The sequence below is a fragment of the Theropithecus gelada genome, chromosome 2 (genome assembly GCF_003255815.1).
Source record: "Theropithecus gelada isolate Dixy chromosome 2, Tgel_1.0, whole genome shotgun sequence".
NCBI classification, from domain to species: domain Eukaryota; kingdom Metazoa; phylum Chordata; class Mammalia; order Primates; family Cercopithecidae; genus Theropithecus; species Theropithecus gelada.
In genome coordinates, this window is record NC_037669.1 from 118,614,686 (window position 1) to 118,640,747 (window position 26,062).

Genomic DNA, 26,062 nt, shown 5'->3' on the forward strand with positions numbered 1-26,062 from the left:
TTGATAGCTTCTAAATTTGCTCTGGCCTTTGGATTTAACTATGTGGGAGGCCTACTGATCTAATTAAAGAGTACACTAAGGAAATATTACCACACAAATACTGGCTTCACTTCTAAAGTATCATCATGAGAAACACCACCACAAAGGAAAATAAATGAAAAAGGAAAAGGTTAAAGAAAAAGGATACTCAAATCTAAGAATTTCACAGTCATCTGTTTTTATGATTCCTTAAGTGCTAAGAGCCGCCTATGTGCTCCCAGATGCACTACTGTTTATCTTTCAAGGGACTGCTTCTTACAGGGGAAGTGTTCCTCACACGTCAGTTTACTCGCTTCTGGAACCGACAAATCAATTGTTCCAACAAGCTAAACATTCGCGGATAGAAACAATGCAGAACCACAATTCCAGGTTACATTATTTATATCCTGAAAATAAACAGCCCACCAGTCTATGGGAGACTACATCTAGCACCACCACCAGAGAAGGTCAGACCACATTAGGCTTGAGATGGCTGGCTAATTCCTAAGCCACTCAGAATAATACCTGGCTTATTGCTCTGTCACAGTGGAGGCTTGCTCAATTCAGGGTGCCCAAAGTTCTAGAAAGATAACTGGAATCCACAAGTACTACGTATTGTTCTGCACCTAAATAAAACCATCTGCAAAACCTGAAAGCAAAATATATGCCTTTTATTTAGAGGTGCTACCAGTTGTGGCTGAAAGGAACAAAAAATTAAATAATCCTTTTTACAACTGTGTGCCCAACTTTCCATGGCTCTGCTTCTTTCCCTGTCAGATGGCCCGATACCTCTCCTTCCCATGTCAGAGCACAGAAGTTTCACTTTTGCTTAGCGATATGCTACAGACTATAAATACTGCATTCTAAGTACATAATTGACTTCTCAGATAGTCGCTATAGGTAGTATTTCTTATCCTACCTTTCAAAGATGAGGAAACTGAGGCACAAGGAAACTACGTAACTTACCCAAGGTCACAAAGACAGGTAATAGCCAATGCAAGTCCCAGCCCAGAGTGCCAGATTGCAAAGCACAGGCCTTCCCTCTAGTGGCTGCTGCCTTATACACTGGCGGAGGTGCATCCTGAGGCTGGCCAGGCTTCAGGCGTTTGTCCCACCTGCCAGAACCGAGCTACAGTCACACAGTTATTCGGCAAACATCTGTTAAGGGTTCACTATGGGTCAAGAACAGTGCTAGGTATTCGGAGCAAAAAGTTAAGTAACACACAATCACAAACAAAAACTTCAGAAGAAAAGGCGTACGAAGAGGAGAGAGAGAAACTGCATAAACAACTAACTGGGTTGGGAAGAAACAGTGGACTGTCTCAGGCAAGAACGCTTCTGAGGATCGGGAGGGGAGTGTGGTAGGTCCCCAAAGAGGTCCACATCCTAGTCCTTGGAACCCATGAATATATTACCTTATATGGCAAAAGGGACTTTGAAGATGTGACTAAATTAAAGATCAAGAGCGGACTGTGGTAGGCCCTCAAAGGTGTCCAAATCCTAGTCCTTGGAACCTATGAATATATATTACATCACACGGCAAAAGGGACTTTGAAGATGTGACTAAGTTAAGGCTCTTGTGAAGGGGAGACTTAACCTGGATTATCTGGATGGGCCCAGTATAATCACAGGGGTCCTTATAAGTGAAAGAAGGAGTCAAGACAGTCGGAGACAGGCATGTGATAAGGGAAGTAGAAGCTGGGGGAATATGGCTGCTGACTTTGCAGACAGAGCCAAGAGGGGAAAAGGCAAGAAAACAGATTATGTCCCAAAGCCTCTAGAATACAGCTCTGCCAACACTTTGATTATATCCTAGCCAGAGACATTTTGGACTTTCTGGTCTCTAAACCTTTATGACAATAAATTTGTACTGTTTTAAGTCATTCAATTTGTGGTAAATCATTACAGCAGCAATAGGAAACATACAGGTGGAGAGAAAGAGAAGTTGTTTTTAGTCATGTGCAAAAGCAGGAGGCACGAACAAGCATGGCACTCTTCATACAAACTCCCCTTGTCTGCTATGCCTTCAGCCCAGGTAACCCGGATATATTTACACTGCCATCCAGAGAATCAGACATGCAGGGTGGTTAGCACCAACCACCACCCACACGCTGGCAAAGCAACTGTGTCCACAGACGCCCACTTCCTATCAGGTGATTTTCATCCAACTGCTTAAAAGGTAGGGTGTAGTATTTTGGCAAGTTCAAGCCTCACTGTTAAAAGGGCATGAGATATAAATGCTGATCTACAGATCTTTAATGACTCTGGAGTGTGTAACTACCTGAGGCCTTGTTTCTATTCACCTCCAGAAAGTTTCTCAACCCGCCTTTTCCAAACCTAGAAAGATAATGTGCTGCTTATGCTGCAGAATTAACAACTCCAGCTTTACAGGATTAAGGAGACTCTTCAGCTGTATTGACTATGTCTGTGCCCATCTAAGCCATGCTGATATGGAAATGTTATCTTTTGACTGAATTTCTCACCCAGAAGCCAGTTCAAAGGTTTGGAGGAGGGTAACGAGGCAGAATGGAGTCCAGGTAAGCTGGCTGGCTCTGCAGACAGGCTGTTACCTTGTGGCATTTACCTGAGTGAATTCGCCAGGTCCGGGCCCCTGCCCAGTGACTCAGACAATCTAGCCCAGTTATCCTTGACATTTGATATCAATTCTAACAGGTTATAGTGCCATATTCTATCACTAGAACGGCTCTAGTATCTGTCCCCTGCTTCCTGCCACACAGATGTTACCACCTAATTCTGACTCCCATAGCCTTTCACCAGGACTACAGTAGTAGATTCTAACACTGCTCTTCCCTGCGTCTCCCTTCTTCTCACTCCAACTCATCTGCCAACTGTTTGATCATTCTGAAAATGCAGCCCTGATTCCAGAGTCAGACTTGAATGTCAAACTATAAGACTTATGGAATCAGATATATACAATCAGATTGCCAGTTAATTGATTCATAATGAGAAACAGAAGTATCTGGTAGATTAGACAGCACTGTCAACCTGCCTCACATACTTTCTCTCTGTTGGCAACAAGGAAGTCAAATTCTCAAAAGGCTACTAAGTGAGAACCAAATGAAAACAAGGGGAGTCATCTACCTGATTCAAGGGCCTAAAGGCACTAGGCTCTGAGAAGCCAATTCTCTATGATGGGTGCAGAACAGCCTGGTCAGGCTGTCATGGGTAGAGCTAACATCTACGTGCTTCTGTAGCCAAGCAATCCTTGCTTCCAAATGATACCAACAAAAGTTCTCAGATGACGCTTCTACCCTATTATATTTTACAACACAGCTACTTAAAAAAGCCTATTACCCTGCCGTAAAACCTCAAAAGATTAAATGCCTAATAAATACTGCATCAAGAAAAAGGACCAATGAATCTAAATATGGCTTTATCTTGCTAGCGCCATCTCACCCTCAAGAAACAGAGATTGTGTCACTTCTTAAGCGCAGCAGTGACTAGGAATATCTGAGAGAAAGCACTATGTGCATAAACATAATTAAGAAGTGACTATGACGTTCCGAAACTACATTTGGGACCATGAGTGAACCCGTTGCTCTGCCCTCTCTCTGATTATGATTCCTCTGTTTTCCTCGCAGAGTTTTCTTCTCTACTACACTATAAACATAAGCTTTTTCCAAGATTCTGCCCTCACGCCTTTTCCAATCTCTCTCCCTTATACTGCACCCGCTGTCTGCAAAGCTATCATCGAATCCTACAACGTGAAGTATCATTGCTACACATGTGATCTCCCTGTCTTGTATCTTGTTCCTCCGCGCTCCTCAGCATCGGCCTCCCAGACATTTGTGACCGCCCGCTGTATCTATCGTTCCAGATTCCCTGACAGTGAAACAAACTCAGCATGTCCAAGAATGGCACTGAAGATACAAAAAGGACAAAGATGTGAACCTGTTCTAGAGAAACCACAGGTTACCAGGAAAGACACAGAAACAAGTAGATGCAGTACAATGTATTAAATACAACAGCAGAAGTCCATGAAGGGCACAGCAAAGCTGGGGGTAGAGCCTCCCACTTGATGGGCATGGACAGCAATCAGGGAGGCGTCTTAGAGGAAGCAATTCTTGAGAGGAGGCATTGAAACCTGAAAGCCCAGTTATCCTTGACATTTGATACCAATTCTAATAGGTTATAGTGCTGTATTCTATCTCTAGAACAGCTCTAGTATCTATCCCCTGCTGCCTGCCACACAGATATTACCACCCTAATTCTGACTCCCATATCCCCTGCTGCCTGCCACACAGATATTACCACCCTAATTCTGACTCCCATAGCCTTTACCAGGACTACAGTAGTAGATTCTAACACTGCTCTTCCCTGCGTCTCCCTTCTTCTCACTCCAACTCATCTGCCAACTGTTCGATCATTCTGAAAATGCAGCCCTGATTACATAAGTTCTTTGATCAAAAACCCCCAGTGGCAGCCTGCTCCTCACTAGAGTAAGTACAGACTCCCCGCACCCCGCCCCCAAACAGCAACACCCCACCCCTCTACAAGTGCCTTATTATGCCTGTTCGTCAACACACCTCCAGCTTTCAGGTTGTCAAACTCAACTATGTACCCTGAAGCATGTTTGGACTCTTCTGTTAAAAAGCCTCAGTATTTGAAACATATGCAGAATCAAGGTTTTCCAATTCAGCTAGAAAATACTCCAAAGAACTCTGGCTCTAATCTGAGATGAAAGGCTGAATCAACATTCTGAATTTTTCACTTGAATTTCAAAGCACCTGGCAAAATCAAAACCTCACCACTCCGACCATTTTCTTTCCTGCCATTGCACCCAATGTTCTGGACTTATTTTTCACAGCTAATATTGAAATATCTTTTTGAAGTTTACTTGGAAAAATACTTGGGATTACTGAGGTTTTCAAAAATTATTATTACTACATTTATACAGGTTTAAAAAAAAAAAAAAAACTACCAAAAGAAAACTGCAGACTAAAAAGAGAGAGAGACAAAAAAGAAAGAATCTTTGGAAAGAATATCTAACTGCATCCAGAACACCTAAATAAAGAAGACATTTCAGTGGATTATGACTACACACAGAAGGCCGCTGTTCTATGTCTCATGCTCCATTAATAACTGAACTGAACACTATTTCATAGTTGATGAGTCATCTGCAAAGGGAAGGAGCCCTTTTGCTTACCTACTGTGCGGTGGGGGGGAAAAAAAGCACATTTGAAATACTTTAAAAAGTGTCATTTATGCTGAGAAATCCAGAAGACATACCTGTGGTTTCTCTATTCCCGAAAGAATGTCTTGCACCCTCTTTACTTCCAACTCATATTCTGCATTGCGAAAAAGAAAAAAGGAAAAACAATACCATTAGAAGGCAGTAAGGTTGTCAAGTTCCTTCCCCAAGGCCTTTTAACTAGAGTTATCATTAAATCCGTTGCCTGTTATCACGAATTTTTGGTATTACAAATGTTACCAGGAAAATCAGGAATGAAGGTGTCTTTGGGGAATGGAGTTTCACTGTGGTTCACTGACTTGCCACTGTATAGTTTTAAGTGTTCACGATGTTAACGAGATTAACACAGGGTTCCATTTTAACATGTAATAATCTAACAGGCAACAGAGAATAGGTCCTAAGAAGGGCAAGTGGAGGGACCAAGGTACCTGGAAACTGAGAGTAAGATGTGGTTGAAGAGACAATGGTTACTCCAGTCGGGGCTGTGAGCTCAAATTTTTGAGTTGTATTTTTACTTGTTTATTTACTTGTTTTTACTTGTTTACTTAAGTTAAAATGTTTACATTTGATGGGTAGTCACTGGAGTGTTTAAGAAAAGGGAAAGATACGATCTTTTGAGCTTGAAAAGATGTGTTTGTCTTCTGTGTGAACAATGAATATAAGGAAGGTAAGCAAGGGAGCAGAAAGACCAGTCAGGGATTGCTGCAGTGGCCCAGGCAAAGGATAGCATAGACCTGGCCTGGGCTAGAACTGAGAGTAAAGACGGTGAGACAGGACTAGTTGAGGAGGTATGGGTGCTGAAGGACTGGATGTGATGGGTAAGAGTGAGGAAATGCGACACACCAAGGATAATTCCTAGTTTTTGGCTTGCTCAACTGGATGGATGATGGTGCCTTTTAATCAGATGAGGTAAATGGGCATGTTTTTGGGGTGGGGCAATAATTAGGTTTTAGAAATGAAAGAATAGTGCTTGGAGAAGAGAGTACGAGGTGGGAAGCATGTGTACAAAAAAGACAAGTAATAGAACTTAAACTTAAGAATCTGCAATTTGTTAGAGGGTCTTCTTGATTTTCACAGTGGGCTTGATGGAATCTAATTTTGAGTTTATAGCAGACTCCATTTAACCTAGTTCTTGAGCTAAATGCTAGAGGGATATGATCACTAAGACATATGTCCCTGCCCCCAAGATATTTCAAGTCTAGTGGAGGGGAGGTGGAAAGAATGAAACCAAATAGGCAATTACAGTGCCTTGTAATGGGTGCTATAGTAAAGATAACCCAAAAGAGGGCATCTGAAATGGTTTTCCAGGAACCAGCATTTAGCTGAGCCCTGTGTATAATAAACAGGCACTTGGAGGGGAAGGGGGATGTGGACCTAAGGAGTGAGAGATGGGCTAATACGCCCAGCTCTGCACAGACCTGTTTGTCCTTATTGTTCAGGTCTAATCTTAAAGTCATCTTTTCAAAAAATCCCACCTAAACTGCTACACCTGACCCCAGCCTCATTTCTGTCACTCTTATATCCTATTTCCTTATCAATTATCAAAATCTGAAAAGAATTATCTTGCTTATTTGTTCGCTTATTTCTGGTCTTTCTTACCAACAAACATAAGATTGAGGAAGTCAGAGACACCACAGGGTCTAGAGTAGGCAAATTTTTTCCTAAAGGATCAAATAAATATTTTAAACTTTGTGGGCCACATATAGGTCTCTTGCATATTCTGTTTTTTGTTTTTTTTTCATAACGCATTAAAATGTTAACAACCTCTTAGTTTGTGGGCCATACAAAAACAGGCTACAGGGAGACTATATAGTTCAGTGACCCCTGCCCTAGGACACAATCACCATTACCCGCAGCACCCAGCATAGGCCATACACGTGCAATGCTCAATAGACACTTCTTAACTAAATAAATGAACAAAGTCTATATTAAAAATACCAAAAACTTGTAGTTGGCACCACTCCAAACTTAAAAAGGATTTGTTCCTTATTTTTTTTCCTGTTGTGTTCTGTTTAGTAGGACATGCTACCTTTAGTCTGGTGAGAAAAACAAATGGGCTGGTGGCAATATCATGGTTTTGAAAACTGCAACCTTTTAAAAGAAAACCCACATTCAAAAGACCAAATGTCATAAGCTCATTTATAACTATGTATTTATGTTAAGATATAAATTGTGTCCATAAACCAAAAGTGGACATACCCTCACATTTTCTGGAAGCCTCTGCTAAGTAAACTGTAAATATTATATGATCTCAAAAGTTAACTGTCGGTTAAAAAAAAATCAAAACAAAACATAAGCATAGTCACAATAAATGAACTGGTTCAGTTGTTAAAGACAACGTGTTCTCAATTTCTGGTTATTCTAGAATTTGAAGGACCCTATGGTTTCAAACACTCACATAGCTATGTTCAAACAGCCAGTTGAAGGAGGTAACTGTTTCCTCCTGCTATGAAGAAGGCATTTAGATTATCTTACAAAGGCAGCAAGTCAGACCCTATCCTTGGAGTAATAAAAGTGTAGAAGAGGGACAATCACCAACTCAACACAGAAAGAAGGGAAGAATTAAAGGGATCAGAAAATAAAACATCCTCAGGACTATGCACTAGAAATACACTATAAAAGAACGGAGTTAAAACAGGATGCTTTGTCCCACACAAACTGGAAAGCCCCTCCCACCTTGCTTTCAAACACACATGACAGAAGAAATGGCTATGCTTTCAACAGAAAAAAAGAAAAAATAGAGAAAGAGGCTAGATTAAAAGGAATTAAAAAAAAAAAAAATCTGTCCGAAATCAAAAAGATTGAATTTCAGGTAAAAGCCAGAAATACAAGGGAAAGGTCCTTCAAAGATAAAAACAACTTCCAAAGAGAGGTCAGGACTTGCCTTGTCTGTTTGCCTTTCATTATAATCACAAAAACTGACATTTCCTGAGCACCTACATACATGCTGGTCTATGCATCACCACCTTGCTAATTTTTACAATGTCCCCTGCAAGATGGACACTCTCTGCTCCATTTCACAGTGGTGGACAGGAACTTATGCCTACTTAGCTCATCACGGTTCTCATCTCCGGTGCTGGGCACACCATTCGTAGGTGTCTTTTGTTGACTGAGGAAGGAAGATAAGGAACAAATGAGGAAACTGAGGCTCAGAGAGTAGATGTGATTTCTCCAGGGCCGCAAGTCTAATACATGGTCCCAAAGCAAGTAGAACCTTTCTGTTAACTGTATCATGAAGAGTTAAAAGAGATCTGGGGATCCTGAGGGAGAGGACATTGAGAAAGAAAACACGGGGTTGACACTGGTGGGGTGTTGGCCTTGAGGTAGATGGGAGAAAGAGAAGGCAGCAGAGGAGACCTGCTCAGTCCTATGGGAAGGTTTATGTTGGTTTTCTTGTTTGCTTTTAACTTAGAAAAGGTTGTCAAATGAACAGAGCAAAGGCCACCTATCTGCAGGGAATGTATATGAGAAAAGGAAGAATTTAAAAAGTGGGCCTTGAATGGGGCCAAATAAACAAAGGATTCTGAGAAGATAAAAAATAAAAATGGCAGGGCATGGGGAGGGAAGGTAGTGACAATGCAATCACTGCCCTATCGTGTCTGGTCACTAGCTCCTCATATTAGGAGAAACGTGGTACCAAGGCCAGATAGAATTCTGTCTTCTTTCAAGCTTCTAATTGTAAATATGGGTAAAAAGAGAGAAAAATACACTTACACCACATTTATTTAACACTTTTCCATTTGTGCTGCCACAGACTAAGAACGAAAAGGTAAATAAAACCCGGGCACACAATTTGCACCAAACAAGAGTAAAAATAAAATCTGTTTTAAAGTGACAGTTACTTCCCACATAAACAATAAACTCTTGTACAAAAGCTAACAGTGTAGTATGAAAATGTCAAAATTCACAAATCTACGACCTAAATAAGTGAGTTAACTAAGCCCTTGGCCTATCTCTCCCTAAGCATGATTTAAGTGTGCCTCGAAGTCAACTGAATGACCACTGTTTCCATAAAACAGTTTCAGAGCCCAGCTGTAGGAAGAGTGTACGTCAGAGTTTGGATGAAGCCATTGTTTGGTGGCATGCTTTCTTTTTTTCCTTTTTTGTTTTTTTTCTCTTGTCTCTCTCATACACACACCTCCCATATTGTGAAGGAAAGAAGAATAACTAATCTCCTCACAAAAATAAGCAAACAAAACAAAAAAGAATTCTGCTGATTTGCCTTTAGGATATCTTTTTTATTCAAGCTGAAAACTGTCTTGTTTTTATTTCTTCCCCTCTTAAGAATTTGGTAATTGGTGTGTGCCAACTAAACAAGAGATTGCCCCAGAAGTGCAGAAACGCAAGGTTCTGGTGCGAGGTCAGAGGACAAGTTTCTTATTCTTCATTCTCAGGGGCTATTTTTCACCTTCTGGTGTGCAGTAAGTAAGTGAACTCAGACACAAATCATGTAAGCAAACTTTATATTTCTTATTCCTCACACTGAAGCAGCTAAATAAACAGATCGAAACCATTTTCCACCTGATTCAACCTTGCTGGTGATCACAGCTGCGGTGGATGAACATGAAAACCATTTTCTACATTGCTGCCTTCTTAGTAGTTGAATGGCATTAGCTGGGCAAGGTGGCGCACATCTGTAATCCCAACTACTCAGAAGGCTGAGGCAGGAGAATCGCTTGAACCCGGGAGGCAGAGGTTGCAGTGAGCTGAGACTGCACCATTGCACTCTGGCCTGGGCGACAGAGTGAGATTCTGTCCCAAAATATATATAAATAAATTAATTAATAATAATAATAATAATAAGGCACTCTTGGATAGTGTTTCAAACCGAGAAGGGACATTTTGTTTTGCAGATATAGGCACATTTAATGATAGGAAAGTTTTTGAAAAGGAGCTAAGATGGGAGCCTCTAATTCAAACATGTCCACAGTCAGCTGAGAACTAGTCTATCTGGAAATGCTAAAAAAGGAAAGGGGGGCTCAGCTTAGAGACACAAGTCTTTCCTTTTCCCTAAAAGCAAATCTCCTACACCAAGGAAATAAAGCATTTTTTAGTAAAGGGAAGGTTGAAATGAAAACACACAAGCAAAGTAAATGTTTTTTTTAAAAGAAAAGAAAAAGAGAGAAAGAAAGAAAAAGAAAGAAAGAAAGAAAAGAAAGAAAGAAAGAAAGAAAGAAAGAAAGAAAGAAAGAAAGAAAGAAAGAAAGAAAGAAAGAAAGAAAGAAAGAAAGAGAGAGAGAAAGAGAGAGAGAGAGAGAAAGAGAAAGAAACCCACACACATAGAGGGAAGATGTGTCATGTGAAATTTAAACTTTCCATAAATAATGGTTGTCATGTTTGCTCCAAAAAGAAACCCGAGTTCAGACTGTTTGAATAACTGTTAAGACCTAAACTAATTAAAATATCCTCCTTTATATACATAATTTACTTCTTTGGTTTATTTCACATTTTTTCCTTCTTAGAAAAGAAATACAGCTACACGCTTAGCTACTAGCTATAGAATGTATTTCTGGTTGTAACAGCTCTATCATTCCAATGGGATGACATCAACATTATTTCTCTCTAAATCTTCTGTCTAGTTCTTATCCACAAGGCTCATTTGTAGATATGCCTGTCATAACATCATATGCTTTCTCAGATCTGCCAAGGAGCTGACATAGCTACTCTCTTTAACAAATCATGTATAATGAACTAGGGGCATGGAAAATGTGTGGATTCTGATCATGTTCATTTTGGAGGTAAGAAGTCTAAAGCCAATAGTAAACAATCAATATAAAAACAAACAAAAAAGAAACAAATAAATAATTTTAGCTGAAAAAGAGAAATGTGACTACTCAATAATAAGGACAAACTAGATACCCAGTCAATGCCTACTAATGCTGATAAGCATGAATGAGGACAAAAGAAAACAGTACTAAACATGTGTATCGATGGCTGGATGTGGTGGCTCATGCCTGTAATCCCAGCACTTTGGGAGGCCAAGGTGGGCAGAAAGCTTGAGCCCAGAAGTTCAAGACCAGCCTAGGCAACATAGTAAGACCCTATGTCTACAAAAAATACAAAAATTAGCTGGGCTTGGTGGCACATGCCTGTAGTCCCAGCTACTTGGGAGGCTGAGGTGGGAGGATCGCTGGAACCCGAGAGTTGAAGCCTGAAGTGAGCTGAGATGGCGCCACTACACTTCAGCCTGTGCAACAGAGTGAGACCCTGTCTCCAAACAAACAACAACAGCAACAATGAATATGTGTTGAATTGCTTTTCTACTCAGAAAAAGAATATTGGCCATCTTCAATTTTGAAATATTACTTATGCTGGGGAAAAAAAAAGGAATCAATAAGTGCATTCAAAAGAAGAATTAATTATCTAAGACTCTCCATGTAGTGACTACGATCCACAGTGGTTTTAAATACAAATATTAAAGATGTCGAAAATCACAAGACGAAGAATAAACTTGCATAATATAAGGACAATGCGGTTAATCTCAAAAAACAAATATTCCAGAAATATCTTGAGATATCAATCATCCTGATGCTAAAAATACAAAGATAAATATCTTGCTAGCCATTTTGCCCATGAAGTGGTTACTCTGTTTGAAATCCTGAAAGGTAGCCAAGGGAATATCAGACTCTCAACACCAAAAAAGAAAGCAGCAGGCAGGTAAACGTATGTTGTATGCAGTTGCTTTCCATTCCAGGAAACTATTTTCAAGAGCAGCCTAGGTTCCAATCAGGTTCTGGAACCTTAAGAGAAAAGAGAGAAACACAAATGAATTTCTTTTCCAAGCAGTGTGCCCAGCTGGACAGGAGCGATAGCCAGAGAATGTCAATGGGACAACAGGGGCTAATTTCCTCTGAGCTTTTGTTGCTATTTCTGGAATTCATTGGACAGGATGATTCCCCCGTTGCCCTCCCTGAGACTACGATTTGAGTCAAGTCTTACCGGGAACATTTGCATTAACCCACTCACAGGGAAATGGGCTCCTTCAGGCAAATGCTATGTAACACCTTGGGTAATAAGAGGGGCAACACGGAGTGCCAGGTCTAGGTCTTTAATGAACTGAAATACTAGTAAGATTCTGTGTTCATTTCTGTCAGATTCCCTAAGAAAAATCTTTGTGTTCATTTCACAATGTAAAAATCATGTATATGCATGGAACTGGACAAAAGCTGCTAGTGTTTGTTTTCTTTTGTTTTGTTTTTGAGACAGAGTCTCACTCTGTTGCCCAGGCCGGAGTGCAGTGGCACAATCTCGGTTTTCTGCAACCTCCGTCTCCTGGCTTCAAGCGATTCTTCTGCCTCAGCCCACTGAGTAGCTGGGATTACAGGTGTGTGCCACTATGCCTGGCTAATTTTTGTATCTTAGTAGAGACGGGGTTTGACCATGTTGGCCAGTCCAGTCTCAAACTCCTGACCTCAAGTGATCCACCCATCTCGGCCTCCCAAAGTGCTGGGATTACAGGCGTGAGCCACCACACCCGGCCAAAAGCTGCTAGTGTTTTTAAGAACATCAAATTATACAGGGATGCAAACCCACAAAAATAGATGAAGTATGAGGTAGATATGTTTGCTTGGCAAGATTAACTCTAGAACCAGTCCTTTCCTCTTCTTCCCTGTATGTTTGAACTGTTCACTGCTAGCTGAGCCCTAACCTCTGCCAGATACAGCTCTTGTATTCTGGGTGAAGGCTCAAGACCATGATTATCCAGCAAGAGCTGGTACCCTCCCTGGGTATGTAACAGGAAAGTAGTCGCTTAAATACAGGATAGAACAACTTAACAAAGGTAATTAAAGTTCATACACTACTTTTTGCATGGGAGTCTACAAATGTTTCCACAAAATGTTTTTTCATTAAGACTTGGCATGCCATATTAAATTATTTTCAGGCAACTTATTCAATACTTTTTGCAAGACTGTGCCAACTGACAGGTGGAATCCAGAGTACAATTTCTAATATGTTGCATCTGAAAGATAATTTTAGTATGTATACCTCCTATCCAGCAAGTTTTGAACAGTGTTTACATCTACACTTCCTTAATTATGTCTCAGATGACTGAATTATTTGGGAATAAGGCTAGATACTCAGCCTGCGGCCAAGGAGCCAAGTGAAGCTCATCAGCTGATACGGGTACCAAATCCGGAGGGCTCAAGAGTTTCAGCATACAAGAAAGTCATTACCATCCATGACACAACCTACCACCACCCCAAGGAATCAGCAAGAGTTACATGTGTGGGTACATACTAAAATGCCTGTCGCCACTAGGCAGGTAGTATCAGTGAGTGGAGAAGGTGGGTATATAAAACAAAACGGAAGGGTAAGGACTATGGAAAATGGAAAAACCTCACCCTATCTGAGGGGGCAGCTGCCATGCACCCAATCAGTTATTCTTGGGGTATCGTGGGTCTGAGGCAGACATTCCCATTTTTCTAGGGAATCTAGAAATGCAAAGTTTTATGTGAAATTGCTCGATTTGTAAAAATACATTTTTAAAACATTTTTAATCTATAGAAAAGCTAGAGCAGTACTATGAACACTGTTAGGGACTAAATGCTTGTGCCCTCCCAAAATTCGTGTATCTTAAAACCCTACGCGCTAAAGTGATGGCACTAGAAGGTAATTAGAATGAGATGAGGTCATGAGGATAAAGCCCTCATAAATGGGACTGATGTCCTTATAAGGGTACTGAGAGAGCTCGCTTTCTTCTCTCAGCCACACAAGGACACAGCACAAACGTGCCGTCTATATAAAACAGCAAGACAGACCTCACCAGACACCAAATATGCTGGCACCCTGATTTGGACTTCCCAGCCTTCAGAACTGTAAGAGATAAATGTTTGTTGCTTAAGCCACCCAATTTATGGTATAGTTATAGCACCCTGAGCTAAGAAAAACACATAGATTGGTCAACTTATTAACATTTTGCTATACTTGCATGCTCACATTTGATCTCTACTTATATATATACACACACACACGTTTTTTCACAACCATTTGAAAGAAAGTTATTGATCTCATGACACTTCACCCTCAAAACTTCAGCAATTCTTTCCTGAGAACAGGGAGCTTCTCCTTCATAAACACAAACACATTACTACAATCAGATTTAACATTAATCGAATAAATTTGAAATTAAAATCCATGTTTAAATTTTCTCAACTGTTCCAACAAAGTCTTTAATTTTTTTTCTCCTAATTCAGGATCAAATCGAGGACCAAGCATGCATTAGTTGTCAGGTTTTTACTGATCTTTCTTAATCTGGAACAGTAATCCCTTATACTTTGTCTTCATAAAGTCGACATTTTTGGAGTGGTCAGGCCAGTTTTCTTATATAATATATATCACTATCTGTTGTGTGATGCTATTTCCTCATAATTAGATACAGGCTAAGAATTTTGGGAAGAACTGTTTACAGATATACTTCCCATCCTATGACATGAGAACATGCACAGTTCTGTTTGAACTATTGGGTGATGCTCAGTTTGGTCACTTGCTTAAGGTATTGTGTAAAACCTGTCTCCATTGTCAAAACACATTCTCCCCTTTCAGCTGATGGTTACAGTAAACACCGATGATCTCTAGCATGTATCATTATATTGGTAGTTTCCAGATGGCGATTTTTCTAATTCTGTCATTCCTTCTATGTTTATTAGTTCTCTCTCCCACTTTTAAAGTATCTTGAACCCAGATTCTTTTTTTTTTTTTTAACTCAATGTGTTAAAATCTGCTACACTTCACCACCATCATTATTTTTTGGACACTAAATTTGCCCTAAATGTAGCCAGCAGGAGGCTCTTCAAGCTGTCTTCTGGGCCCCTTTGTCCACTTCCTTGTGACTTCTGTTTTGGAACACCTGTTAAGTATTCTAATTTAAGATTAGATCGCCAAACAGTAAGAAAATACAAAGTGCCACTAGACTGCAAGTGAGAGATTTCAGTGGCATAAAGCAGAAATTATCCAAACATTTTGGATTTGCTAAAAGCTACTCTTACCCGAGGATCTTCTTACTTAAATGTGACTAGAAAAAGAAAACCATCTAAACATTTCTATCTTCCGTATCTTCTAGAAAGCAGAAACAAAGCAAACTCATAACTCAAAAGCTATCTTAAAATGATCTCTTAAAATATATCAAACTTGAAATCTAGAAAGTCAAACATAAACTATAGTAAACTAAGCAGAAAAACATAGAACAGATTTGCCTCTTTTTGGATTGTATAATTTCTGCTCTCAATTTAATCTGGTGGTATTTCATTTCTTGCTCTTCCTAATCAACATTTCCCTTTAAAAAAAAAACACCAGATAATCAAAAGTGACAGCACCATCTGCCCTAGTCCAGAAAAGAAAAATGCACTGTCTTCTAAATGCATTGAACTGAGAAATGAACTAAAATGAAAAGTTAAGATTGGGCCAGCAGGCAAGAAATGTCTATACAGAAAATGCTACTTGCAAGAGGCTGTTCTCCAGAATTGAGACCATTCTGAGGAAGAGAAGCTCTCTGGTATTACAAGAGAGCTTAAATTAGAAATTAGAAAATTAGAATACTTAATATTATTTTTCTATTTTATTCTCTAAAACATATTATGATAGAACAGACATCCACAAATCCAGGGTCAATGTAAAAGAAGTCGAATTGTTTTCAAGCCCACCTACTCTAGGCCAAAGCTATGCGCTATTGCTCTCTCATTCTAAGCCTTTAATAACATTTATAGTATTTGGAACATATTCAGTTTCTGTATAAAATAAAGGATTCTCTTAAGCCCTGCAGATGGATTTCCGTTGTCCAAATGAGCTGCCCTTGTTGTTCAAAACATGACATTCATCATAGGCTTTAATGTCTTTTGCATGTATATTCCCCCCCTAGAATGAAACTAGTGTTCTATTTAAAGATTCAGTTTAAAAAGTCCAAGAGCCGAAATACTAGATTTACACCCCAAATTGGCTCTGTAATGGCACCACTTAGTAGCCACATTTCACTCTACAGATGATAAACCATATTCATCTGATCTCCATCTCCTAACAGCTGAGGTGTATAAACCCTGGACAACAGTGAGCTTATTGAGCCCGAGGGGCAGTTGTGAGCAAAAGCGGCCATTAAGGTCATGGACTAAACTGGGTGAGAAATAAAAACGCACAAGAGGAAAATATAATAGATAAGACAACACAAAAGAAAAAAAAATGAATGACCAAAAAAATCTGGATTGGCCCCCTAGTGCCTCAGAATTTGACTATATTTGGAGATAGGGCCTTTAAAGACGTAATTAAGTTAATAAGAGCTCATTAGGGTGGGCTCTAACTTAACATGACAGGTGTCCTTAGAAGAGGAGGAAATTCGGACACAGACACACACACAGGGAAGAGGATGTGAAGACAGAGGGAGACAATGGCCAGCTACAAGTCAAAGAGAGAGGCCTAGAATAGATCCTTCCCTCATGGCCCTGAAGGACCAACCCTGCGAACACTGCAGTCTGACTTCTAGCATCTAGAGCTGTGAGAAGATAAAATTGTGTTGTGTAAGCTACCTAGTCTGTGCTACTTTGTTCTGTCAGTCATCGCATAACAATACATATACCAAACATATGCAAATACATATTAGATATTATTATACACATTTACTATAGATTCAGCAAATCAGAGATTTCATGAATCTGGTCAAGATCGCACAGGAAAATCTAAAAGAACCTAGTATCAAATCTTCAGGTCTTCTGATTTTTGGTCCAAGTCTATTTCTTCTTGGGGACCATCCAAAACCTCTTCTCCTGCCATCTCTTGTGCCCAAAGGTAACAAGGGTAAGGCGGGGAGATTAACTTTACTTAAGATAAACAAATCTATCTACTGGAAGAGACTGCTAGACTACTTGGTTCAGGACAAAATAATTACATTCGAAGTTTAAACATGTTTATACTACTGCTTCTGTAAGAGGCCACATCCAATTACAGAAGGTCAGTTTGGAAATCCAAAGAGAAGCAACTGAAAGTCATTTCAAAAGCTGGTCAAGAAAGACCAATCCCATAATAATTCTCCAGATTACTTCATGCCAAAGCATTGGTAATATATCCTCTTCTCCCGCACGTATAGAAATGGAACACTCAGGATGTTTTGAAGCTAGAACACTGAGGATCACGCAGTAATTGCTTCCAAAAGACACACTATAGTATTTTTTTGCAGCTGACTGCAAAAGCAGCACACACCAGTTCCAAAAGAACAGAGACTATCTCAGACCATAAAGTACAGCTGTTTGTTGTGTGGCACCACCTGAAATATCCATGTGTTGTTTTCTTCCCAACCAGCTACTACAGAGTGCATCCAGGCTGCTCAACTTATTTACGGCTCTAGCTGTTTTTCTGTATTTGAAGAAACTCCACCTTAGCAGCCATTTCTCTAAAGACTTTCGGTAAGGATAAAGAGGTGCTAAACTGTATAGTGGACACTAATTCCATTCTTAAATAAAGCAACAACCACTAACGTAAAGTATAAGTTAATGTCTTTGCATTTGTAGAATAAAGTTCCTAATTTGACCTTCCTAGCAGTCACTGGATGAAAGTCTCACAAACACTTTCCTTTGTGGAGAAAACACTAATCTACCAGCCCAGAAAATATGGTCTAGGCTTATGTTTCTGAGGGGGCAAACAGTTGCTCTGTGCATGTATAAGGCCCCTATATTGTGATAAGGCAGAACAAACAGAGAAGTAGTCATGGGTGCAGGGAATACATAGCGAGCAGGCAGCCTGTGATTAGATAGCAGAGCCATTGAAGAAGGTGGCTTTAGGAGACTTTTTTCTATGACACAGGAATTTCTAGTAGAAATGAACACAGAAAAAGCTGAAGGAATTGATGGAGTCAAGCATTTCTTTAAGAAACAACTAGTTATATTGTCTAGTTGCAATTACTGTGAACCAGTCTTCATTGCTCAAATTTAAAATGTATTTCTACATTTTGAACAAAAGGTAAAACCATTTCCTACTTATTGTGCCGTTAATAAGTCCATTATTAAATAATTGGTTTCTAAAATGAAATTCTGAGTATGAAATTGTACGACCAGAATTTTAAATGATGCCATCTAAATCATCTCCAACAATTAAACGATCGTACTTGCCCAGAGTTACAGTCCAGGAAAATAAAGTGAAATAAACTAGAGAAAAAGCAAAGTTTTGTGCAGATTTGAGTTTACAGCTACCTAACATTGTGAAATTATAAGCATTCCATCTGCTCACCAGCTGTGGTTCCTAATCCTCTTTAATAACTTCAGCTTGCACAAGTCCATGAGAATCAAGACGTCTTCCAAATTTCATTTTACATTAGTTGCCAGGATTGATTTTTAGACACTGGCTACCAATGAAAGCAGCCTAAAGTTGATTTCCCTAGCAGGTGTTAATTTTCAGAGCAGTGAAAGGAAATGAGAAAAGAGACTAAGAGTGGAAAGAAAGAAATTAAGGAAGTTCTAAGATCATATTGGGTTTTTAGGGTTCTATGCTCTTCAGCAAAACCCAAAGGCTCAAATACAGAATAGTCTCCTGAATTGTGAATCTAAAAATTCCCTAAAAACATGTAAAAAAACAACATATTAAATAAGAGATCATTTCCAGTTGGGTCTGAAATAAGGTTTATTTCCTGTAGCAGCCAGTCCTTCTCCCCACTGCAGCCCATCAGCTCTCAGATATCTCTGGTCACTGACCAGAGATGGGGTCTCAGAGCTGTGACTGTTCCCCACTGCTGCAAAGGTTAGTTACTTCTCCTTAAGGTATTTAACCTTAAGGTAGTTTCTAGCTTGGTTTCATAATGGGCAGTCCTTGTAGCCTAACTCAGGAATAGAAAAGGTGTTTTACTAAGAAAATACCCAAATTTTATTAAAGTTGCAAGCAGGATTCATGGTTCTGTGTTTTACTACTTTTAAACTCCAAAATACCTTTCCATTCCCCTCCCTCTTATAGCTATTATACAGAGTATGAGAAAGAATGATTTCTTTCTGACTTTTGAGATTGGTGACAATCTTGTTTTCAGGCAAATACAGGTTTATAATATCTCCATATTTTTAGTTCAGACTGCTGGGATATTTTAAGAAAAAGCCAAAATTACCCATCTCTGCTTAAGCCCAATGGGGATCTAGACCCTAGTGACAGTATCAGCAAGGGCTATGATGTGTTTCCTATTCACACGTGTTCTACCAGAACAAGACCATATCTTAGGCTACATAATCCAGGTTTTCTCTTCTAGAATGCCATTATTAGGAGGCCTTCTGAACCAAGATGGCAGTGTCTATCTTTGTTCCAAATTGTCCGTGTACTACCTGGTACAGAATGCTTGCATGCGTGGATGGTGTCTCCAGTAATAATTCTCGAAGCAGAACCTGTTGCTCTGCCTTGCACTGAACATTTGGAAAGAGATGGCTCTCCACGTTTATTTCTGACGCAGACTTGACGTTTACCTAAGAACTCCCTCATAGGAGCATGGAGACCAGTTAAGGCAGCCCCAGCTGGCAGAGCCAAGTGGGAACGAGTAGGTAAACAGGCCCTAGCACTGGCAGAAAGTGATCAAAAAGTCAGGTTCCACAACATTTCCCAACAATTAGAAAAGAATGTTTTCATCTTCTTTTTCATCAGAATAAGAGCACACAAACCATTCCGAATAAAAAAAAAAAAAAAAGGTGCTGAATAATATAAAAGTTATTATACCATTTTTTACAGATGTTTTTATAAAAGTCCTAAGAGAATCAGAACTACTGAAGAGAGCTGGTATCTAAAAAAATCTCCAAACTATGTAGGAAATCAATAGTTTAAAACAAAAGGCTGAAACCGTTTCTATATTAAAACCTTGTTTTAATACTCCAAAATAGGTTTGTTGCTATGCAGTCAAGAGTATCTGAGTGAAACTTTAATTTCTATGAATTACATGAAATGTAATGAAAATTGGATAGGTGAAAACACAAAGTCCAGGTTCTACCTAAGGGTAAAAGCTAATGATAGTGGAAATAATACTAGACTGCCAAAATAACTCTGCAAACACCTAAAGAGGCTCATTCTTACTAAACAAAAATGGAGAGAGCAATGATGACAGTTTATTGCATTTATCTGGCCGGAAGGAAATACAAGACTACATTTATAGGAAAGGCCTTCATTTGTGGGGCTGAAATAGGCTTAGCATAGAATTCTTACCCGGCATTTCAGTTCCTCAAAAAAAGTGTTTCATACCGACTGCACTACATGCTGTGCAATACTGGCATTCAAGCATGCATAATAAACTATTTGGTAACTCTTTCCAACTGCAATGGAATTCTGTATTTTAACCCAAGTCTTATAAAACGAAATGTTTTAAATGAAAAGCAAATTTAGCAATTCATATTATCTATAAAAGATGTCTGGAAGTCCCCTTGAGTGAGCTCGGCATGTTATCTTCTGCCAACTCCAGTCTGTTTCCAATACAGTCAAGGGTGAACTCTTGCAGGAGAATATAGACGATGTATACAAACAAATACAATAGGGTCAGCTCGTGGTGGGTGTCATGAAGAGTATGTAAAGAAGGGTGATGTGATGAAGTAGTCTAAGAAGGTCTCTCTGATCCTGAAGCATTTGGGCCATGCCAGGAAGGATGGGAAGGATTCTACTATACAAAGTATAAAAGAACTTTCCAAGAGAGAGAACAGAGAGGTCAAAGGCACTAGGGCAGGACAGACCCCACATGTTAGAGAACTGGAGAAAGTAAGCTGTGTGGCAAGGGCACAGAGAACTGGAGCAGGGCTGGAAGAAGGTGCGTTGCAGCATCAGGCAGCAGCCACGGTAGAGTTTGCACTGTATGCTAAGTTCGAAAGGAAAACATGGGGGTTTTAACAAAAACTTCACCCAGCTGCTGTGCAGAGAACGAATTGTAAGGGAACAACAGCTAAAGCAGTGAGACCAGCAAAGAGAATAACACTCTATTTTACACATTTAACCTCTATGAAAGTGCACATGTGCACACACAAGCACAATATTACAAAACGAGCACTACAACAACATTGGAAATTTAGGAAAAGAGTCAAATTTAATGAAATATATTTTGGATATACAGAAATGTGTTACTTGTCTCACAATAATCGATGTCATTTTCTAGGCCTAACTTTTTGTAAACAGTATTAATATCCAGGAAGAGTTGCCACTCAAGTGACAAAGAATATGTATTTGATGAAATGTCCTATAAGAAAGCACAGATTTAGGCCATGTGGTGGCTCATGCCTGTAATCCCAGCACTTTGGGAGGCCAAGGCAGGCAGATCACGAGGTCAGGAGATCGAGACCATCCTGGCTAACACTGTGAAACCCTGTCTCTACTAAAAATACCAAAAAAAAAAAAATTAGCTGGGCATGGTGGCACGCACCTGTAGTCCCAGCTACTTGGGAGGCTGAGGCAGGAGAATTGCTTGAACCCGAGTTGGAGGCTGCAGTGAGCCGAGATCACGCCACTGCACTCCAGCCTGGGCAACAGAGCAAGACCCTGTCTCAAAAAAAAAAAAAAAAAAAGCACAGATTTGTAGTATAGTTGGCTCTACAATCTGAAGAATTCAGAATAGGCTGGGGGCGGTAGCTCATGTGTGTAATCCCAGTACATTGGCAGGCCAAGGCAAGAGGATCATTTGAGGCCAGGAGGTCAAAACCAGCCTGGGCAACATAGCAAGACTTTCTTTACAAAAAAAAAAAAAATTAATTAGCCAGCCATGGTGGCACATGCCTGTGGTCCTAGCTATTCAGGAGGCTGAGGTAGGAGGATCGCTTGAGATGCAGTGTTTGAGGCTGCAGTGGGCTATGATCATGCGACTGCATCTCAGCCTGGGTGACAGAGAGAGAGCCTAGGAAAGGAAAGAAGAAGGAAAATGAAAGGAAAGAAAAAAAAATGAGGATTTTAAAATAGGAAGAAAGTTATGAATCACAATATGCACATTTCTTTGTAGTCTGAAGTTATCCTTGTTTCTAATGCTGCTGACTAGAACATACTGTAGTGAAGACTGTAACATTCTAGACAGCAAGTCATACCAAAAGCAGTAAGTCATATTCTCTCCACTTAAGATTTCAACATATTTCCACGAATGTTATGGCTCAGGAAAAAAAAAAAAAGCCAAATACTATTAAATGGAAAATGTATTTCAGAGTCCAGAACTATTCTCAAATAGTAAAACAATTTAACAGACACACTGAAATAGTTTTTCCCAAAGTCCTTTATTTTTCTCATTTAAATTGATTCCAAAAGGAACTGGCAGGGCATGGTATATGCCACAAGTGACTGATATCTTTATGGAAAAAACACATAAGTAGCTAAAACCAAAGGCTCATGAGCATGGGTAGAACTAAATGGTTTGAAATAGACAGATCTAATTTTTTAACTGCATGGAAAGATTGGAGAAACTATTCCAGCGAGGTAACATAATGTGATCTCCCCTCAGCTTTGCCCCTCCTTTACTAAGGTCCTAGCAATACCATAAAAGTTGATTATATAACTAAACTACCTTAACTTGAGCCTGGCTACAGGGAGAGCTGTGATCTACATGACCTGTATTTTTTACCTCTGATTTCTCTATTCCCATGTACAGAGTGCCATGGTATTTGTATCTGCCATTCTCTATCACATATTATCTTGGCTGATACCACATGATCCAGCTAAGTTCTCGTGTCTGGCCAAAACACTTTTTTCCCCCCTTCTTGGTGTTCTTTCTTCTTGCCCTATTTATACAATCAGGGCTTTGTAGTTCAACTTCATTATTCTCATCAACTTTTGTTTTACAACTCCTTGTAACTCTAATTACTGCCCAGATAATTTTTGAAACCTGCAGCAAATACAGAGTTTTAACTAATTTGTTCATTCAATTAATGATGCACTGATGTTTAAACTATACAATTAAGTATGCTTGACTTTGATGTATACATTATTTCCCACCAAGTATGACAAGATTAAAAAATTCTGGAGGAGGGAAAAATCTTCAATGACTTAAAATAGTACTTCATATGTAGTTAAAATCTTCTGTCTTTTCAATTTAGGCAAAACACCCACTGACGGGTGAAAAAAGAAATCTAAGATACAAGTTTATTACAACAGGCAATAACTATTAAAAACACAACAAAGCAGATAACAGGGCTTTAGAATTTATCACCCATTTAGCATATGACACCTCAGGGTACACAGAAATCTTCTTCAAAATTAAATCAATTACTAGACTCCGCCTACCTGACAGTCATCAGAGAAAAGACACCTGCAATCTATTATAACATTAACTATTTAGTGTAATATCCAACAAGTACCAGTTTTATGGAATTTTCTTGAGGTCTATTTAACATTTACAGGACATAAGATTCATTAAAGATTACTTTTAAACCTTTGTAAATCTTATCTCATGCTCCGTGAAAATGATCTTATTTACTTTTTAAAGAAAATACATATTCAAAATCAGATAGGTTCATTTCACTACTTCTTGGGAAATGCCATGAGCTCCGGTCATCATTTAAAAAGAATTATACAGATTCTGATATTTAACTATTAAATATGCCCTGAAAATACACAGCCGCCATTTTACATTTTACACACACACATCCACAGCACAACTCACTTCTATTTACAGCCCAGTTGTTACAGCATTCAGCTTTATGAACTGCTTAAACTAGCTTAATTTACTGTGCATAGGCTAGGCATGGTGGTTCTCACCGGTAATTCCAGCACTTTGGGAAGCTGAGGCAGGAGGATCCTTTGAGCTCAGGAGTTCAAGACCAGCCTGGGCAACATGGTGAAACTCTCTCTCTACAAATAATACAAAAATAAGCCAGGCAGGGTGGCACACGCCCATAGTCCCAGCTACTCGGGAGGCTGAGGTGGGAGGATTGCTTGAGCCAGGGAGATGGAGGCTGCAGTGAGCCAAGATCATATCACTGCACTCTAGTCTGGGTGACAGAGTCAGACTCTGCTCAAAAAAAAAAAAAAAAAAAAGCGTGTGTGTAGATTTCCCTATGTAAACTGCTTCTCCAAAGACAGGTGGTAGCTCTGCTAAATGATTCTTGGCCTGTGTTAGTAGAGACAGATACTTGCTGCTGCTATTGTACATTTGGATGAAATTAACTGCAGCTCACTGAAAAGCATATAGTAAATGTTGAGGGTGTTTCAATCAGACCTTAACTAGGATGCAGGCAAATGGGCTGGCTCAGCCAGGTTTCTAGACAGGGATGCTGGAAGGAGCCTGTGGTGGTTGTGAATGTTCCCTTGTATGCAAAAGTCTTTGGAGATATGATTAGGTTAAGGATTTTGAGATGGCCGATTATCCTGAGTTACCCAGATGGGCCCTAAATGAGATCACATGTATTCTTATAAGGCAGAGGTAGAGGAAGACTTAACACAAACAAGAGGTGAAGAAAAAAGCAGAGAGATTTGAAGATGCTGATCTTGAAGCTGGGGTGATGTGGCTACAAGCAAAAGAGTACCAGCATCCACCTGAGGCTGGAAGAGGCAAGGAACAGATTTTTTTCCTAGAGCCTCCGGAGGGAGCTCGGGCCTACCAATACCTTGATTTCACCCAGGTAACAATGATTTTGGACTTCTGAGCTCTACATTCTCTCCAGAATTGTGACAGAATAAATTTCTGTTGTTTTAAATCACTGGCTTTGCCAGGCATGGTGGTGTATGCCTGTAGTCCCAATTACTCGGAAAACTGAGGTGGCAGAGTGCCGTGAACCCAGGAGTTAGAGGCCAGCCTAGGCAACATGGTGAGACCCCATCTCTATAGGGGAAAAAAAAGAAGCACCAGCTTTGTGTGTGCTGATTGTTAATCACAGGAAAGGAACATAGGGCCCATCAGAAGTGTGCCTCCATTGTGTTAACCTTCTCTGTGGACAGTAGTCGTTACAATATGAAAAGAAAAACAGTGCAGAAAATTGGGCCAAATCAAAGGAACTGAGCTCAAGTGACAGGACTGTGCTAGAGTTTATTACAAACTTATTTTTAATCCATTCTCCTGCTAACACAGAACTGAGACTTGTTACTGAATTTTTAGGGTCTGATGACAGATTAAGTGACCACATGGTATTACCTCAAATTGAGCAGAGGGATAAAAAAGATTGAGAAGGCCGGGTACGGTGGCTCAAGGCTGTAATCCCAGCACTTTGGGAGGCGGAGATGGGCGGATCACAAGGTCAGGAGATCGAGACCATCCTGGCTAACCCGGTGAAACCCCGTCTCTACTAAAAAATACAAAAAACTAGCCGGGCGAGGTGGCGGGCGCCTGTAGTCCCAGCTACTGGGGAGGCTGAGGCAGGAGAATGGCATAAACTCAGGAGGCGGAGCTTGCAGTGAGCTGAGATCCGGCCACTGCACTCCAGCCCGGGCGACAGAGCAACACTCTGTCTCAAAAAAAAAAAAAAAAAGATTGAGAATACTGACATTTATCCCCACTCAAATGCAGTTACCTAGTCAAAAAATTAATTCCTATCTCCGTCTTTTAACTTACTGTTCTTCCCATCTTGTGCATTAAAATAGTTCAGAAATGCTGCGGGAACATCTGCTCACAACAAGGCACCAGAAAAACAGACAATATGCTTTCTAATAAGCCTGATGGTAGAATGTTCTTTTGGTAGCAGGTACTATATACAGTGTCCATAAATCTAGGCCTGAAAATATTCCCTGAAGATTTATGAAATTGAATAAAACTGAAAAATTATACACAAGAGTTTCCACAAAACATTCAGTTCTCAAACGCTTCTAATTTTCCTCTTGAATAAAAGTAATTTTCCAGGAACAAAACTACTGCCTAAATAAAGTATAACAACATAATTGTCACCTATAATTATCAATTGTCTGGGGATGGTTTATTTTCAATGTTGACGTCTCAGTCACCAG

At 39.8% G+C, this 26,062-nt stretch overlaps 1 protein-coding gene across 2 annotated transcripts in view; it reads right to left on the bottom strand.

The window, feature by feature from the left end:
* FNDC3B (fibronectin type III domain containing 3B) overlaps positions 1-26,062 on the bottom strand; it is a 364,055-nt gene that overhangs the window by 109,846 nt on the left and 228,147 nt on the right. For both annotated transcript variants that reach the window (XM_025375210.1, XM_025375209.1), the window contains exon 7: positions 5,269-5,327. In XM_025375210.1, the coding sequence (XP_025230995.1) occupies positions 5,269-5,327 (59 nt within the window). The remainder of the gene's footprint in view (positions 1-5,268; positions 5,328-26,062) is intronic.